Source organism: Peromyscus maniculatus, chromosome 2 (genome assembly GCF_049852395.1).
Source record: "Peromyscus maniculatus bairdii isolate BWxNUB_F1_BW_parent chromosome 2, HU_Pman_BW_mat_3.1, whole genome shotgun sequence".
Classification (NCBI taxonomy): domain Eukaryota; kingdom Metazoa; phylum Chordata; class Mammalia; order Rodentia; family Cricetidae; genus Peromyscus; species Peromyscus maniculatus.
Window position 1 is genome coordinate 84655866 of NC_134853.1, and position 18985 is coordinate 84674850.

Below are 18985 nucleotides of genomic sequence, written 5' to 3' on the forward strand. Positions count from 1 at the left end.
TTTTAGCTTGCCCAATAAGCCATATCACTGCCCTCGTTGGGGTCTCTAGCATCCTAGAAATGGCAAGTGTTCAGGAAAGAGCACAGGGTACCTTTCCTCCAGGGTATCCGGGCTGGGAGATGATGGGCAGCCAGGGGATGTGTTATGAAGGCTGAAGGTAGCTATGGGCACAGATGATAACACCAGCTCTCATTACAAATGTCACTCCCACTGAACCTGAGAGGTGACAGCCGTGGGAACAGTCCCAAGGTAGGCTCATCAGAGGGAAGCATGCTTCTGAAGGCGGAGAGGGCTGAGGGGCGGCACACGTTTGCTGGCTGTTCTTTCTTGTTCCATGTCTGTTGTGGTAGTGGTATTGACTAGGGCCCTGCCTTCCCATGTTCTGCCTCTCTTTGAAGCCCCAGAGAAAACAAATCTGGTTTTGTACTGAGAATGAAGCTCGGGACAGATGCCCACCAGCTGCTCCCTGTGTTGGGCAGAGTAAGGTCAGCGTTCTGAACTGGAGACCATTGATGTGTCCCTGCCAACTGCCAGCAGCCCTTGTTTCTAGCCCTGCTGCCTCGAGCCTGGCAGACTCATTACGCTTGGCTCAGGAAGCCCATCCATTTCTCTGGAGTTCGTAATTCGCCGGGCAGAGTCCTCGGCGTTGATTTGTTTTCCTGTCATTTGTAGTCCATCTGCTTGGGAGTATTGAGAAATTCTTCAATGTTGCTGTTCGTTTCCAGCTCCTTGTTCTCTTTCAGTTCCTCCATCTATGTCCTTTTCCAGCCTTTGTTACTATGGTGTACGACACTCATACAAAAAGCATCCCTGTATTAATATAAAGTACCTGTATGGACGGGGACACACACACACACACACACACACACACACACACACACACACACACACACACACACACTAGCTCAGGCATTCTTCCGGATTCCACATGGGTGCCAGGGATCCAAATTTTGGTCCTTCCATGTGGCCAGCACTTTTATTGTCTTGAGACATATGCCAGGTCCTGTTTTCATTAAGATAAACTATCATGGCATTATGTATCTCAGGCAGGCCTCAAATTTACAATTCTCTTGCCTCTGCCTCCCGGCTGCTGGGATTACAGGCAGGTGTTACCGAGCCCAGCTTTGGCCATGGTTTCATTGTTTATTTTGTGTTTTGGTCAGGGACCATTCTCTGAATCCTTCAGTTCTTTGAGGTTTGTTGAGATTTGCTTGCAAGAGGTAGGTCACTGGTCACTTCTCGGCTGCTTCTGTGGTCACTCAGGTTCTTAGCCTTATATCTGACTCCCAAGTTTTTATTGATAAAGAATAATTAGATAAGCACCTCAGGAAAACATGATGTGTTATAGGAGCCTCGTGTGTCCTTGAAGAGAGCCTTGCAGTCGGTGGGTGGGTACAGTGTTCTAGAACGTCAGCTCAGGCCAGGCTTGCTCATCGGGTTGTCCCAGTGTTCTGCATCTCTGTTAGTTTCTCTCCCTGTTTGCTCTGTGTGTTATCAAGAAACAGATGTTAGCACCCCTGCTGTAGTTGTAAACTTGTGCTCATCATTGTCAGCCTTCCCTTTATACGTTTCAGAGTTATGTCAAGAACATATGGATTTATAATTATTCCTTTTCCGGGGAGTAGAAACTTTTATTATGAAGCTTTGGTTGTTACAAGCCTTCTCTTTATATCTTTTATTTCCTTTTATTGTAGTGGAGCTACCGTCCATGTTTCCTGGCACTGACTTTTTCCCTCAGGCCCAACCTCTGCCTGGCCTGTCTTTTTCCATCCTTTGACTTTCCATCCTGTGTCTTCATTCTTTAGGTGTTCGGAGTCTACTGCAAAAGGCAGCCATGGAGGTGTTACCTTTTCTCATCATTCAGAGGTTACAAAAATGTCTCTTCTTTTGCTTCTCAGCTGCTAGAGTCACTAGCAGCCCAGGACTGCTTTCTTCTTACAGCTATCATCTTGATATGTTGCCCAAGTTGGGTCTCAATTGACTACACAGCCCAGGCTGAGCTTGAACTTATGACAGGGGCATGTCCTGTGCCTGGCTCTTGGGATTAACTTGATTCAGTGTCAAGACTATTTGAATTGAGCTGCTGTTCTTTGAGGATCTGTGTCTGGTTGCAGTTCACCCTGTTCCAAAGGAGCAGCCTCTTCGGATCTCTGTGAGTTCGAGGCCAGCCTGGGCTACCAAGTAAGTTCCAGGAGAGGTGCAAAGCTACACAGAGAAACCCTGTCTCGAAAAACCAAAAAGAAAAAAGAAAAAAAAAAAAAAAAAAAAGAACAAAGGAGCAGCCTCTTAGGGTCCCAGTGCAAAAAGTGGGGGTTCAAAAGAACCTTATCTTTTATCCTGTGACTTCTGGTCTCGAACCCTAAGGGCCAGGCAGAAACCCTGTTCAGCTCCTCATTACCAGAATTCAGAGACAACACGGTAGAAAATTGGCCTGGAGAAACGCCAGACCTGCGTTTGGCTCCCCATGCTGTGTACTGCAGCATGCATATGGAGGTCGGAGGTAACTTGTGGGAGTCAGTTCTCTCCTCCTACCATGTGGGTCTCACATGTCAGACTCGGGTCCTCAGCCTTTGTGGCAAATGCCATACCCACTGAGCCACCTTTCTGGCTGTTTGTGTATGTATATGTGCGTGTGTGCCTGCATGCATTTATGTGTACCATGTGCATGCCTGTGCTTGTGGAGGCCGGAAGATGGTGTGGGATCCCTTGGAACTAGAGTTACAGGAAGTTGTGAGCTGCCTTATGTGGATGCTAGGAACTGAACCCGGGTCTTCTGAAAGAGCAGTCAGTATTCTTAGTTACTGAGCTGGCTCTCCAGCCCCTCCCCCAAGATGTCTTCTATCTTTTTTCTTCTCCCTCTCTCCCTGGTCATTTCGGTGGTCACGTCGTTGCATACTGGGCACTTTACATGTGAATCGGAAGTGTGTTACTGTGACAGTTCCCACTGTGGACCCACTGAGGCACGGGTCACCCCACGTCTTACAGACGCCCAAATCCATAGGTCCGTGCTTCCTATCTTGTATTTTCAGCATTAGGTTTGTTCTTCTGGAAAATATTATTTGATCACTTAAAAAAATTCCACAAGTGTAAAACTGAATGAAAATAAATCCCGAATTCCCTGTGGGTCATAAAGCTGTCAGTTTGTACATGAGAGCTAGCCATCGTGACAGAAGAGAGTTGCAGTGGGAAGCAGCTAAGGCTACTGAGGAGTTTACAAGATGTTGGAAAGGAGGCATTTTCCGACTAAAATTATATGATTTATGTGTGATTAAGAAATAATTATAGTAAAGTGAAAGGAAAAAAATCTGAAAAGGCAGAATACCGTGAATTTTCTACACACAACAGCAGTGTGTATGAATGGGCACCCTGGAAAAGCATCTGCTGTGAGGGTGAAGCATCTTGAGCACATGTGTGGCTTGTTCCGGGTTAGAGTGGACACTTCTGCATTCTAGTTTAAGCAGGAATAGTTACAACTGACCAACTTTTTTTTTTAAACATGTGTATAGGTGCATGTGTGCATGTGTGTGCATGTGTGTGCATGTGTGTACATGTGTGAAGGCCCAAATTTAACATTGGTTGTCTTCCCTAGTTGCTCTCCACTTTATTGAAGCAAGGTCTTTGGCTGAACTGAACCCTCACAGAACTTGGCTGGTCTCTGTCTCTGCCTCCCAAGTTCTGGGGTTACAGGCAGGCACCATGCCTGCCTGGCTTTTTACGGAGGCTCTGGGGATCCGAACTCTGGTTTTCATGATTGGGCAACATGAATCTTTATCCACAGAACTGTCTCCTCGGCCCCTCTACCAGCACTTTTTATTAAGAAAAATCAAAGAACTCAAAATACAAAAAGTCTTCCGTTCTTAGTTATAATGGTATTTTTTAACACTACATTTTTTTCTTTCTTTCTTCAATTCTTAAAACTGAAAAATTGCCTCAGAATTGAGATCAGACTTAATTGCCCCAATTGTGGAGACAATTCATCCCAGAGTTTGTTAGCCAAACTGAACAACTTCTATCTCACTGTTTGTGTGAGTCTGGAGGTTGGAAGTAGCTGAGAGGAATGGTTTTCCTCAGAGTTTCTTGCAAGGCCTGAAGCCAAGATGTTAGCCAGGGACTCCGTTATCTGAAGGTATTAAGCGGCAGAGGTCCCTCTTGGAGAGGCCTTATTCACGTGACAGGAGGCCTCGTTCCCTGCTGCTCATTGTTAGGAGACTCTGTCATTTGTCACTCTGACCTCTTCATGGGGCTGCTTGGCTTTGCCCAGGCCACTGGCAGCTGGCTTCCTCCTGAGTGAGCCGTGCAATGTGGAAGTGAGGAAGAACCCCAGATAGGACAGAGAACCAGTTTAAAATGGACATGGGAATTTTTGACAGCTTAAACATTAAAAAAAAATTTTTATTATTACTGTATTGCATGTATGAAGTGTGTGTGTGTGTGTGTGTGTGTGTGTGTGAGAGAGAGAGAGAGAGAGAGAGAGAGAGAGAGAGAGAGAGAGAGAGAGAGAGGAGGGGGGCGGCGGGAAGAGAGAGAGAGAATCTGTGTACTCCACAGTGTGTGTATCCAAGTCAGAGGACGATTTTCAGGAGTTGGGTCTCTCCTTCACTGTGGGTTCTGGGATGGAACTCGGCTTGTCAGCCCGCTTGGCAACACTATTATTCACTGAGCCTCGCTGATGGCCATCTGATAGGCATACTTATTATTTATTTACTTACTCATTTGTATGTTTTTTCTAAAGTGTTTTTATTTTTAAAATCATGTGTAAAGTGTTAGGTTTCATTGTGACACTTTTGAGCCCAGTTTTATTTTGTTGAGAGCCTCCTCCGTTCTCCTCCCATCTCTGCTGCTCTGCGCTCCACCCCCCCCCACCCCCGTTCTTCCATCCCTGGTCACATGTGCTCAGTCACCCGCCCACCCTCCTCTTTCTTCCTTTCTCATGGTTCTTGCTCTAGTTTTTTTTTTTTTTGTTTTGTTTTTTTTTTTTTTTGGTTTTTCGAGACAGGGTTTCTCTGTGTAGCTTTGCGCCTTTCCTGGAGCTCACTTGGTAGCCCAGGCTGGCCTCGAACTCACAGAGATCCACCTGGCTCTGCCTCCCGAGTGCTGGGATTAAAGGCGTGCGCCACCAACGCCCGGCAAATTCAAATATTATGTCTTTTTTTTTTTTTTTTTTAATGTATGCAGGTGCTATGGCTACATGTATACTTGCAGACCAGGAGAGGGCATCAGACTGTGAACTGCCATGTGGGTGCTGGGAATTGAACTCAGGACCTCTGGGAGAACAGCCAGTGCTCTTAACCACTGAGCCATCTCTCCAACCCTTCTTGCTCTAGTTTTATGACCTATGTCCACACACATGCTCTCATATACATTCACATACACACAAACGCACACATATGCACGCGCGCGCGTGCGCGCGCACGCGCACACACACACACACACATGCACACATGCACACATACACGCACATACATACACAGAGGCACTGAAAGCCAGGATCTGTGTACGAGAAGGAGCAAGTCCCTCCGAGTCTTAGTTATAGCACTCTGTAGAATGATTTCCTGATCCATCCATTTTCTTGCAATTTTCATAATTTCGTTATTCTTTCTGGTTGAGTACAACTGTATTGTGTACACATACCGTGTTTTCATATCTATTCCTCTCCTGGTGGACATCTAGGATGATTTCACTTCCTTGCTATTGTGAATCGAGCAACAAAAACATATGCTGGTTTATTGGTCATGTGGTAGGTCTGTTTCTAATGTCAGAAGCCCCATGCTGGTCTCCACAATGGATGTACACTCCCACCAGCAGTGAATAAATGCTCCTCTTTCCTCACATCTCTGCCAGCATTTGTTGTCCTTTGTTTTTTCTTTTCTTTTTTCTCTTTTTTATTGATTAATTTTCTTTCTGGCCAATTTCATATATATATACATATACATCTATATCTATGTATATAGATATATAATGGATTCTGAATACTCTGTCTTCCACCATCACCACCCCTTTTTGTTTTTGTTTGGTTTTTCTAGACAGAGTTTCTCTGTGCAACAGTCCTGGCTGTCCTGGAACTCACTCGGTAGATCAGGCTGGCCTGGAACTCACAGAGGTCCACCTGCCTCTGCCTCCAGGAACTGTCCATAGGAGCCTGGTGGGGCCACCTGTGGGTACAACTGCAGGCAACGACTTCCCTCTCCCTGAATCCGTCAGTAGCAAATAGTTCTTCAGTGAAGGGTGGGGTCTCCTGAGCAGGTCTTCCATTCCTGCCTGACTGCTGAGGGGCCCATCTGTGTAGATCTGGTGCAGGCATCCACAGCTACTGTGGGCTTATGGTTGTAATGACAGTGTACTTCCTGGAAGATGGGTTTCACAGCCCTCCCCTGACTTCTGACTCGTATTTTCTTTCTGCCCTCTCCTCTGTAACGTTCTGTGAGCCGTAGAAAACGGTCTTGTTTAGGCCGGTCCTTCGTTTTCTTGATAACCATTGTGTCTGGGGAGAGTAGTTTTAATTTGCATTTTTCTGATGGCTAGGGATGGTGGACACTTTGAAAATATTTATGCGCCATTTGTGTTTCTTCTTTGGAGAACTCCCAGTTCATTTCATTAGCCCGTTTATTGATTGGCAGGGATTTTTTTTTCAGTTCTTTGTATATTCTAGATATTAATTATCATGATGAAGGATTTGAATAAACATTTTCCCAAAGCTGATATACTAACAGTGAATAGCACGAGAAAAAAAAATGCTCAGTCACGTTAGCTGTTAGAAAAGCGTCAATCAAATTCGAGAGCTGGATCCGGTGGTCCAGTCCAGCTACTTAGGAGGCTAAGTTGGGAGGATTGTAGGTTCAGGACCCACCTGAGCTCCATAATAAATTCAAACCCAGCAAGGGCAACTTAATGAGACCCTGTTCCCAGCTAAAAAGTAAAAGGACTTGGATGTAGCTTAGTGGTAAGCATTTGCTTTGCATGTATTAGTTCCAGGCTTTGATCTCTAATACGAAAAATAAATAAAATAAGTTTCCCAAACCCTAAAGCCAAACAAGTCAAAAATGAGCAAGCAAAGACATTAGGACAAAATAAAACAAGGAACAAATGAACATCCACCCCCCACCCCCCACCCCCCCACCCCCCCGCAATGAGGCAGAACTGGGCTATAATAAAGAGAGAAATAATAAATGTTGAGATGATGAGGGGAAATTTGAATATCTGTACATGGTTAGTAGAAATGCAAAAAGCTTGGCCTCTTGGGAAGAGAGTCTGGCAGGTTTTCTAAAGTTAAAGACGGAGTTAACATTTGACCTAGCAATTTCTCTCCGAGGTATATATACAGAGGAATGAAAGCATGCTTACAAATATGTGCGTGAGCTTGTAGGTTGGGCACAAAACAACTAGTATATAAATGCTCACAGTAACAATACTCACAGTAACTTCAAAATGGAATTAACCCAAATACTTATCACCAAATGAAAGGATAAAGAAAATGTGGTATATCTACACAGTGGAATATTGTTGAGCCATAAGAAGGAATAAAGGATTGATACATATTACAACATATAAATCTCAGAAGCATGATGGTAAACGAAGAGAAACCAGCCACAAAGGCACACCTGTTGTAAGGTTCCATTTATACGAACTGTCAGAATAGGCAAATCCCCTGAAATAGAAAGAGGATAATTGTTGGACGGGGCCTGGGGCAAGTGGGCAACTGAGAGAGATGGGTAATGAGTTTGGGATTCCTTCCAGGAGAGGGAAAAATATTCTAAGTAGACAGCAGTGCTTTGCTACTCCATCCCATGGAATGTGTTAAAGAATGATACATTGCATGTAGAGCTTGGCCATGCACATCCATGAAATAAATTAAAGAGTCCACTTAGCTGAAACAAGAAACAAGAAAAAGGAAGCCTTAATGCCCAGTATGTCCTATTCTTAACACAAGCCACTCATTATCGCTTCCACCACATTCAATTAGAAGTCACTATGTCCACTCCACAGTGGAAAGGATGAACTAGTCTCTACTTTTAAAAATGTATGTGTGTATGTGTGTGGGCAGGCACACGTGGGAACAGGTGCCTGTAGAAGCCAGAAGGTGGGGATCCCCTGGAGCTGGAGTCACATGGGACTGTGAGCTGCCCTGATGTGGGTGCTGGAAATGGAACTCAGATCCTCTGTAAGAGCAGTATGTGCTCTTAACCACCCAGTTGTCTCTCCAATTCTAGTCTCCATTTCTAGATAGGAGAGAACATCAAAGACCTTGTAGACAAACATTAAGCCAGCCACAGTGATGCCCTGGGTCTAACTGCCCACATGTCAACCACTTACTGCTTGTGCAGCCTGGATGTTCAACTTTTAGCCTGAACTTGCCTTTGGATTCAAAGTAGTAACTATTCTATGGTGTTTCCATCAGGAGTGAGCACATTGAGAAGCATCCAGTGAAGTTCTGAATATCACGCAAATATCCGGCCAGTGTTGTCTGCCTTCTCCTATGGAGCTCTGAGCACTGGGGTGTCATGTTGTGGCCTGTGGGATGTTGGATCTGAGCCCGGCAGGACTGATGGCTTTGCTAGCAATGTGGTCCGGTCAAGGTTGGATGTTGATGGTGGTAGATCAGAGATTGTAATTCACTGGCTTTCCAGGAAGAACTGAGAATCCCTTCATAATGACCCACAGGAACTGAACTCACCGGGAAACCTGGAAGCTAGTTTATGAGTTTGTGCTGAGTAGACTGGAAGACTCCTCTGGCTAGGGCAGTGTTTCCTGAAAGAAAAGCCGCTTGGGACATCACATCAGCACCAGATTTCACAGGAAGCAGAGTCACACAAAGCAGTGACCTAATCACAAGTCTTATCTCCACTCAGTAGCCCTGCTGCTTATGTCTTTAGCTCTCCTGCTGGGGAACTAGCCCTCCTACAACAGAAAGGAACTGGATGAGCCCGAAGGGTTCAATCCAGCAGACACTGGAACTCTCCAGGGTTAAGGACAGGAGCTGTGTGTCTCCCAGGCCCTGACACCACCTGTGGTTTATCAGAGGACAGAAAGCAGAGCTGGTTAACATGCCTCATTCCCCCTGAGTCTGGACCAGGGCTCCTTTGTGGACCAGGTGGCTGACATAGGCAGAGAACTAGGAGCTGGCAAGGCTCCTTCCAACCATCCTCTTGCTCACAGACAGTCCTGACAACTGGAGGGCGAATCTGTAAATGTCAGGAGTTGGTTGGGTCTGTGTACACCCAGCCCCTGGTGTACACTGATTTCATCCTTTGCTGTGTGATATTTTGTTGGTGTTCTGACGAATAAAGCTTGTCTGGAGATCAGAGGGTGGAGTTAACCATAGAGGGCAGGCAGGCAGTGGTGGCCCACACCTTTAATCCCAGCACTCTCGAGGCTCACACCTTTAATCCTGGCACAATCAGGAGGTGGAGACAGGAATATAAGGCAGGTAGAGACAGGATCTCAGCCCCCCTTTTCCATCGGAGGATTCGTAGAGGTATGAAGTCTCTGGTGGCTGCTACTCTGCTTCTCTAATCTTTCAGGTTATCACCCCGATATTTGACTCCTGGCTTTTATTGATAAGACTAATTAGAATCTTGCATCAATCCTTCCTGTGGCTTTTAAAATGTCATAGTTCTCTCTCTCTCCCTCTCTCTCTCTCTCTCTCTCTCTCTCTCTCTCTCTCTCTCTCTCTCTCTCTCTCTCTCTGTGTGTGTGTGTGTGTGTGTGTGTTTGTATAGATCTACTTGTCCTGTGTCTGTGCACTTGCATACATGAGTGCATGTATGTGGGGAGACCAGAAATCCATGTTAGGCATCATCCTCTATCACTTTCCACATTATTGCTATTATTATACTTGTCACTTTGACTCAGGGTCTTCCACTAAATCTGAAGCTCAATGATCTTTTTGTTTTGTTTTTTTCAAGACAGGGTTTCTCTGTGTAGCTTGGCGCCTTTCCTGGAACTCACTCTGTAGACCAGGCTGGCCTTGAACTCACAGAGATCTACCTGCCTCTTGCCTCCCGAGTGCTGGGTCAATGATCTGTCTATGCTGGCCAGCAAGCATCTAGCAGTCTGTCTCTCCAGTACTGTGATCACAGATGCACACAGCCATGCACACCCACCTGTAAATCCTCCCTTCCCCGCCCCAGGAGCTGAGGACTGAACCCAGGGCCTGTTACCTCCTGGGTAAACCCTCTGCTACTGGGTCAAATCCCCACCCCACCCCCTTTTTATGTGGGTGCTGGGGTTGTAAACTCAGGTCCCCATGCTTGTGTCACGAGAGCTTTACCAACTGAACCACCCTGCAAGCTCTTAGGACAGTTCTCAAGTGAGCAGTTGGTTTGGGGGGTAAATTGTTTTGGGATGACTGTTGCTTTACATGAACCTTATAGATGTATTCTTGACGTACCCCAGCGTGGCATGGGCTGTCTTGAAGACATGTGTCTGCTGACCCTGGAGTCCAGCAAGGGGGTGCAGCCCACATCTAGCTCTTTTCTGAGTCCGTCTCTCTGACCTGGATCCTGAGAGAGCTTGTCTCCCTGTGGTTCTCTGCTGAGCAATGCCTGCAGGACAGAATTTCTTTGGCTGCTTTCTTCATGTGGTGTACAGTGAGCCTGTACCCCTCAGCCCTGTGCTTAGCAGAGCTGGGGTTTGTTGCCCTCTCCAAACCTTTAAAACCTACTCCTTCAGCATCATCCCTGGCCTATGGGGGTCCTGGCTGTTGTTGCTTTGGCTCTGGGCCCTGGGTCCCTGGCACATCCTTACAGGTTCTTTGAACACCCATTACAGGGATCCTTTGCACATAGAAAAGATGTCCAACTACAGTCCTGTGGTACGGCAGCAGCCCTTTCTAACCCTCCACTCCCCCGTGTGCCCACACGACCCTGAGGTGATGACTTCAGGTCCTTAGCCTCAACGCTCCAAGGCCCTTGGCACTCTCCCAGGCCACACTCTGAGTGCAGAGGGAGGAAGCAGGACTATTGTAAAGGACAAAAATGAAGAGAGGGAGGTATCTTGCTTGTTTTTTGTTGTTTGTTCATTTGATTGTTTTTTCAGATCAGCTGAAGACTCAGGATTCATCCTGTCTTCTCTTTCCCCAGTGGTTCATTTCTTTAGATGTTTCTTGGAACCTGCCATCTCCTTGGCGCCCTTTTGGCTTCCTTCATTTTAACTGAATTTTTATGTATCATTGTTGTTGTGTGTGATGTGTGCATGGAATGTGGGTGCATGAGTGCCTCGGCGTGGGAATGGCCGTCAGAGATGACGCGTGGAAGCTGGTTCTTCCCTTCGGCCGTAGGCTCCGGGTGTCAAACTCAGGTAGGGAGTCAGGCTTGTGCAGACAGCGCTTCTCCTGCTGACCCGTCTAGCCAGCACTCTTTGGCGTCTTTTTGGTTTTGTTTTTGAGACAAGGTCTCTATATGTACTCCTATCTGTCCTGGAACTCTCTCTATAGACCAGGCTGGCTTCGAACTCAGAGATCCTCCTGCCTCTCCTCCCAAGTGCTGGGATTAAAAGCCTGTGCCACCACACCTGCTCCCCTGGGATGGCAGAGGAGGTGCCTGCTGGGGTTGTGGGTTCCAACAGACTGCTTCCGTGGGAAGGAGTGCTGAGTTGGCCCAAGTTTTGGCCTCCAGTCCTGGCTCTGGGCATACCCTGGATCCTCTGGGTCCAAGCTACTGTCTACTGGCTACCAATGAGGAGCTTGGGCAACATGACCTCAGGGTTCCTGAGTGTTGGACATTTGACAGAAGAGGCTGATGGAGAAGACAGAGGAGACAGATATAGCCTAACCTTGATCTAATCCTCACCTATGAGCCTAGGTGGCCTGACCAGGAGCCTGGAGCTGGCTGCTTGTCTTGGTCTCTGCTACTACATGGGAAAGGGCCCTTAGGCCCTCTAAGTACAAGCCCTTGGCAGATCTTACAGACTCATCAGAACTCTGAGCCAATCTTTGACCTAGACAGTGGTGTTCAACATGTGGGTCTTGACCCCCGAAGCAAACCCCCATCTCCAAAAATATTTACAATTCATAGAAGTAGCAAAATTACAGTTATGAAGTAGCAACAAAAATGTTATGGTTGGGGGTCACTACAACATGAGGAACTGTATTAAAGGGTCACAGCATCAGGAAGGTTGAGAACCACTGACCTAGGACCGTTCTCTACTTCATCTCCAGCTTTGGCCTGGCCTGTACCCCTGTCCACACTACCAAGCTGGGAGCCTGCTACAGACAGAAACCTGTGTGTTCAGATCTGCCCTCTGACTCTCACGTCTGCCCAACGGAACCGATGGCCATTTGTGTATGGGGGTATGTCTCCATTTCTGGGAAGGGCTATTGTTAGGTATTGTACAGTATAGCAGTTCCAAGGGCTTTGCAAATTGGAACATGTCTGGGCCAGAGCTGACTTTGCCCTGGCAGTGATTTACGAAACAAACAAGCAACATATCATGCTAAACCTAGATGCCACTGGGTTGGTGAGCTCTGACCCATGACCGGTGGCCACATCTGTTTCAAACCTTCCTTTCCCACCCCACCCTGCAGCAGGTGCTGGATCTGCAGCAGATTTCTAAGCACTAGGGAGCCCAAGAGTGGCAATTTCAGGGACCTTGAGGTAATTGTCCTTCAGGTTCCCATGCATCCTTTCATCCCGGGACCTCATCACCCTCCTGTATCATCTGATCACAGCCTGGAGCGCATTTTCACCCCATCATTAGCCTTGCCTCTAAGCCATGGACACTGTGGTCCTGGGAGAGAAGTGGGCAGTTGGATCTGGAACTAGTATGGCCTTCCTGGGCTTCTGAGGCCTGCAACCTGGTCAGGAGAGCAGTAAGAATTCTGAGGGGCAGAAGGCTGGAGTCTGAATAGCTTGTGGATTGCACCAGTGTGAGAATCAAGGCATTCCAGGTGACTGTGGTTGGGGACCTCACACAGAATGTTGAAACACAAGACTCCCTTCTTTTTGTTATCCAAAGGCTGCTTGTCTTCTAATCAGTAATGAAGCCCAAGCCTCAGGCACCAGCCCCCCACGGAGGGCACCCACAGAGACGGACAGCTGGGATAGTGACAGGACGGCTCACTATGCCTGAGGAATGGCTGAAGGACTCTGGACATCAGGTCTAGAGGAGACAGCCCACAGCTGGCAGGACCAAGTCAGGTCAATGAAAGTTACCAACAGCCTGTTTAGATGGAGCATTAGTTATCAAAAGAGAAAGTACTCTTGTTACAGGAAGTGAACTCCCCTTACTGGAGGTGACAGAGCTGAGGGAGGGGATTACTAGGCAGCAGTCATATGTGGGGCAAGTACAGGAGCCTAGCCCTGCTCTTCTGGCCTCTCAGCTTATGTCCCTGGGTAGGTGGAGTCTTGTGGCTGCCAGAGGCTATAGGGAGACCACTGGATTCAGAGAATTTTTGATAGGTCTGGGGAGTGATGGGTATGGCTGTCTATGAGGATGACTTGAGGGGTTTTTGTTTGTTTGCTTGGTTGGTTTTTAATTCTCTCAATCTCCGCCACCGCCCCCCCCCCCCCCCCCCGTGTGTGTGTGTGTGTGTGTGTGTGTGTGTGTGTGTGTGTGTGTGTGTGTGTTTATGTACACAAGTGTGAGAGTAAATGTGCCAAGACACACATGTAGAGGTCCAAAGACAACCTTGGATGTTGGTCCTTGATTGCACTTGGCTTGAACATGGTCTCTTGTGCTGGCTAGTTTTATGTCAACTTGACACAAGCTATAGTCATCTGAGAGGAAGGAACCTCAACTGAGAAAATGCCTCCATAAGATTGGGTTGCAGGAGATCCACAGCCAAACACACCAGGCAGAGCTCCAGGAGTCCAGTCGGAGAGAGAAGAGGGATTCTAAGAGCAAGTACATGAGGATCATGATGGGGAAACCTGCAGAGACAACCAAACCAAACTAGTGGGAACTCATGAAAGTTGGATCAATGACTGTGGAGCCTGCATGGGAATGGACCAGGCCCTCTGCATGGCCAGACAGTTGTGTAGCTTGATCTGCTTGGGGGGCTCCCTGGTGGTAGAATCAGAATCCATCCCTAGTACATGAGGGGGCTTTTTGGAGCCCACTACCTATGATGGGACACCTTGTGCAGCCTTGGGGCAGGGGGAAGGGCTTGGACTTGCCTCTACTGGATGTGCCTCCCCATGGGAGGCCTTGCCTTCTTGTGGAAAGGAATGGGGGGTTGGTTGGGGGAAGGCTAGGAGGCAGGAGGAAGGAAGAGGGGAATTCTGATTGGTGTGTAAAATGAAAAATTTTTTTTCTTAATAAAAAAGATTGGGTTGCAGGCAAGTTTGTAGGGGATTTTCTTTTTTCTTTTCTTTCTTTCTTTCCTTTTTTTTTTTTTTTTTTTTTTTTTTTTTTTTTTCCTGAGACAGGGTTTCTCTGCATAGCTTTGGTGCCTGTCCTGGATTTTGCTCTATAGATCAGGCTGGCCTCGAAATCACAGAGATCCGCCTGGCTCTGCCTCTGGAGTGCTGGGATTAAAGGCACACATTTTCTTAATTAATGATTGATAGGGAAGGAACAGCCCATTGTGAGTGGGGCCATGCCTGGGCTGGTAGTCTAGAGTTCTCTAAGAAAGCAGGCTGAGGTGCTGGGCAGTGGTAGCACATGCCTTTAATCCCAGCACTCAGGAGGCAGAGCCAAGTAGATCTCTGAGTTCTCGCCTGGTCTACAAAGTGAGCTCCAGGACAGGCACCAAAACGACACAGAGAAACCCTGTCTCAAAAAAAAAAAAAAAAAAAAAAGCAGGCTGAGAAAGCCATAGGGAGCAAGCAAGCCAGTAAGCAGCACCCCTCCATGGCCTCTGTATCAGCTCCAGACTCCTGCACTGACTTCGTTCAATGATGAACTACATATGGAGCTGTAAGCCAAATAAACAGTTTACCTCACAACTTGGTTTTGGTCATGGTGTTTCGTCATAGCAATGGTAACCCTAACTAAGACATTTGATGTCTTCCAGTGCATACACCAGCCTCGTTGGCCCTCAGGCTTCTGGGGATTCTGTCTCCACCTCCTCCCTCTCATAGGAATACGGTGATCACTGATGCACCACTGTGCCAGGCTTTATGTGGGTTCTTCGGGTCTGAACTCAAGTTCTCACACTTGCACATAAGCGCTTTGCCCAGTGACTCATTTCTCCCTCTTAACCTGAAACCTCGCTTTATTTTTCTTTTATTTAAATAAAAATGGGAGGAGGGGCTGGAGAGATGGCTCAGTGGTTAAGAGCACTGGTTGTTGTTCTTCCAGAGGACCCAGGTTCAATTCCCAGCACCCACATGGCAGCTCACAACTGTCTGTAACTCCAGCTCCAGGGGACCTGATACTTTCACACCGGTGCACAAAAAATAAAGTTAAATAAATTTTTTTTTAAAAAATGAGAGAAGCCAGAAACAAACAACCACCCAACTCAGGTCTCCATTTTTCACCTGCTTCCCACCCAACTCAGGTCTCCATTTTTCACCTGCTTCCCATCCCAGATCCATTATCATCTTTCCATCCTTCCCTTCCCCTCTTTGGTGTCTTCCTTCCTTCCTTCCTTCCTTCCTTCCTTCCTTCCTTCCTTCCTTCCTTCCTTCCTTCCTTCCTTCCTTCTTTCCTTCCTTCCTCCCTCCCTCCCTCCCTCCCGCCCTCTCTTTCTCTCTCTCTTCCTGGTACTGGAAGTTGAACCCAGGACCTTACATGTGTGCTAGGTGAACACTGTAGCACTGAGCTACATGATCCTTGTGTGTGTGTGTGTGTGTGTGTGTGTGTGTGTGTGTGTGTGTGTGTGTGACAGGATCTTGCTGTGTAGCCAGGGCTGGCCTTGAACTGGAGATCCTCCTGCCTCTACCTCCTGAGCGTTGCAGTTTTAGTTATGAAAATCTTGTTGTTCATGGATGCATTTATATCGTGAAAACAGCAAGAGTTGGAAAACAACATAAACTGGAATTCTTAACTACTTCCGTCCAATTCCCATTCTCTTTCCTCCAGACAGTTCTGTTTTGAATTTGGTATCCTTTTCAATGTTCACGCACACACACACCAGGTGTTTTGCTTTCCCCTTTGAAAACTTGTTGGAGCTGGAGCGATGGTTCATTGGGTAAGAGCACATGCTGTTCTTTCAGAAGACCTGGGTTCAGTTCCCAGCACCCACATGGTGTCTCATAACCATCCCTAACTCTAGTTCCAGGGGGTCAGATGCCCTTTCCTGACCTCTGGGGCCACCAGACAGGTACAAGAAGCACAGATATACATGTAGGCAAAACACACACATAAAGTAATCTAAAAAACAAAAAACCTTGTCAATAACATCCCCATGCCAGGCCACATAGAACCATACCATCCCCCAGTACAGCTATAGATGACTTTATAGGCGGCATCTCAAGTTTCCATGTTTCCTTTTATTCAGCAGCCTGTGTGCATTTATGGGAGGTTTGTCCTGGTAGGCAGGCACCTGACTGAAGGGTACGCACATATAAATTCCAGTGTATATTACCAGCAAAGGCAATTGGCCCTCTTTGTGGCAGGATATACCAGTGTCTTTGCTAATATGGACGCTGTCCACTGTCTGCCTGGGCTGCCTCCCTGTGCAGGGATGAGTTCCCCATCACCAGAATGGCATCTGTTGGGCTGGAACCACTGCAGAAGGCGTTCCTGATGGGGAGAGGAGGCAGAACCAGGTGGCTTCAGAGGCCCCTTCCAATCCCTTTGGATGGCCTCACGTGAACACAGGGCGGCTCCTTTACCACCATTATTAGTTTCCCCGACCAGGAGCCGAGGTCAAGGTGTTTCTTTTATTGTTCTTAGGTCAGCTGAAGCTGTCCATTGATGCCCAGGATCGGGTTCTGCTGCTGCACAGTGAGTATGGCTATGTGCAGGTTCACCCAGGGAGGGGAGGGATGGTCTCCTCCTGCCGGGAGCTGGACAGGGCATGGTGTCACTATGGTATCTTTCCTTTTCCTACAGCATCCTGCCATGTGTCGGCTGACACAGTGGGTGCTCACTTGGGACACTTTCTGTAGACCGAGCGTCTGTCCTCACGCTGAGGTCTGGAGTCTGTCCACCAGACCCGTTTTCCCAGCAGGCCGCAGCTGCTGTCTCTAGACATCTCAAAGTTATACTTGGGCCAGACACAGCAGGGACTGCGGAAAAGCCTTCCTAGCCTCTCTGCTGCCTTAAAAAAAAATCCTCATTATTTTGTTTATTCACACAATGATGGGCAGCACAGTGTTGTGGTTAAGGTCATAGCCTTTGGAGCCAAGCCACTAGAAGCTGAGTCCTGGTTCTGATGCTTTGCTTTCTAAGTAAACTTGAGCAAGCTCCGTTTTCCCGTCACACAATGGTGGTAATAACAACCCTCTCACTCCCGGGTTGTTTCGAGGATTAAAGGAGTTATATTGTGTAAAGCACCCAGCTCACAGCAGAGGTGTCTAGCAAGACGAGGGAAAGCCATAAACGGCAAAGTTAGCGGTCGAGCATTTGCCTCTGTGCCAGGGGCTGTGGGCACCAGGGAGAAGTGCTTCCCTGTGTCTAAGTGGCGTTGTGGGTTGCCAGGGAGGAGGTGACTTGCCCACTTCATCCCTTTGTGTATGAGTATTGCCAAGCTTCTGTTGTGGCCCTTGACGTCTGGACTTTTCAGCTTAGCGTGGAAGGCCCCACCTGCCTCTCTAGGCTTCCCGGCTCTTGCTGTGCAAGATCCCCTCCGTCCCATTCTATCTACCACGGCCCCCACTCCTCAGGACTGCACCCTGCTTGGCACGGGGGAGCTACGTGTCTGCAATAACCTTCCTCCTTTGTTGAATTCGAACCTTTCCTTCCTCTGATTTTGCAAGAACTGAGCCGACCCAGGACATCGGTGAGCCTCAGGAAGGAAGGCTGGGTTTGCTCCCCGCCAGGAGTGACCCCCTGGTCCTTACCCACTTCCAGGGGCTGTTAGTTGCTCCCTGCTTGGGGTCCTCATCGTAGCCTGGCCATACTGTGCCACCATGAGTTTGGTCTCTCGACCATGATGGTTTTGCAGTGAGGGTGTGGTCAGGGCTACCTTACTGCCGCTGGTAGTCAGGAAGACCCAGGAGGTCACCAGGCCTGGATCCTCCCCAGGAAAGCCACACCCTGCAGGGGAAGACTATACTCTCGGGGAACAGTAGCTAGGATACAGAACAGAGAACAGCAGACGCCTGAGGTCCTTTGCGCCTGGCCTTAAGGGGCCCAATGTGAAGTTCCCAAGGACCAAAGGAGGGGTGTTCCGGGCCTGCCAGGGTCTCTCTCCAGCTGAGCAAACAGTTCTTGCCGAACGCATCTTGGCCCCTGCCACACGTTTGTCCTGTGTAGTTTGCTTTGGCTCCCCCCCAGCCCCAGCCCTTCATCCCTTCCAGCCTGGCTTCCCAGGCCTCCTGCCCCAGACTCCGGGGCTCTGTGCGAGCCAAAGCCAGGCCCCGACCAAACCAAACACAAAAGAAAATGAGAGATGTGGGTTCTGTTAGGCCTGTTACCTGATTGCTGTGGGCCTCGGGTAAGAGAGCAATTCTCAGCCCTTAACCTATTATTCCTGTCTGTCTACCTTTATTATTATTATTATTTATTTATTTTCTGCTTTGTTGACAGTGATTGAATCACGGGCTTCATACATACTAGGCAAACACTCTAGTAACTGAGCCACGCCCCAGCCCTTATTCATTCTTTTCAGTTAGCAAACATTTTGTAGAACTGTGTCTTATTGGTCAGGCAGTCTCCTGAGCACTTTAGAAACATTCGTTTATTTTAAAAGTACAAGTGTCATGTGAGTGAATATCATCACTAACTCTTGGAGAAATGGAGCACTCAGTCTGAGGAAGTCCAGGTTTCTTGCTCTATCGAGTACACACGGCTGGTGAGTGGTGCAGCTGCCTTCACGGCCGGCCTGCCTGCCTCTGGACTGCGAGCTTGGGGCCGTTCTGTAACACTGCCCACAGCGTGGCACAGTGCCCCATGCAGCTTGGGCCCCCATTCCCGGAGGCTGTCCTGAAAGGTAGAGAGA

At 47.9% G+C, this 18985-nt stretch overlaps 1 protein-coding gene across 10 annotated transcripts in view; it reads left to right on the plus strand.

The window, feature by feature from the left end:
* Window positions 1–18985, plus strand: part of Rgs3 (regulator of G protein signaling 3) — a 142703-nt gene that overhangs the window by 22062 nt on the left and 101656 nt on the right. For all 10 annotated transcript variants that reach the window (XM_076564333.1, XM_076564331.1, XM_042271259.2 and 7 more), the window contains one exon: window positions 16777–16827. In XM_076564333.1, coding sequence (XP_076420448.1) covers window positions 16777–16827 — 51 coding nt within the window. The remainder of the gene's footprint in view (window positions 1–16776; window positions 16828–18985) is intronic.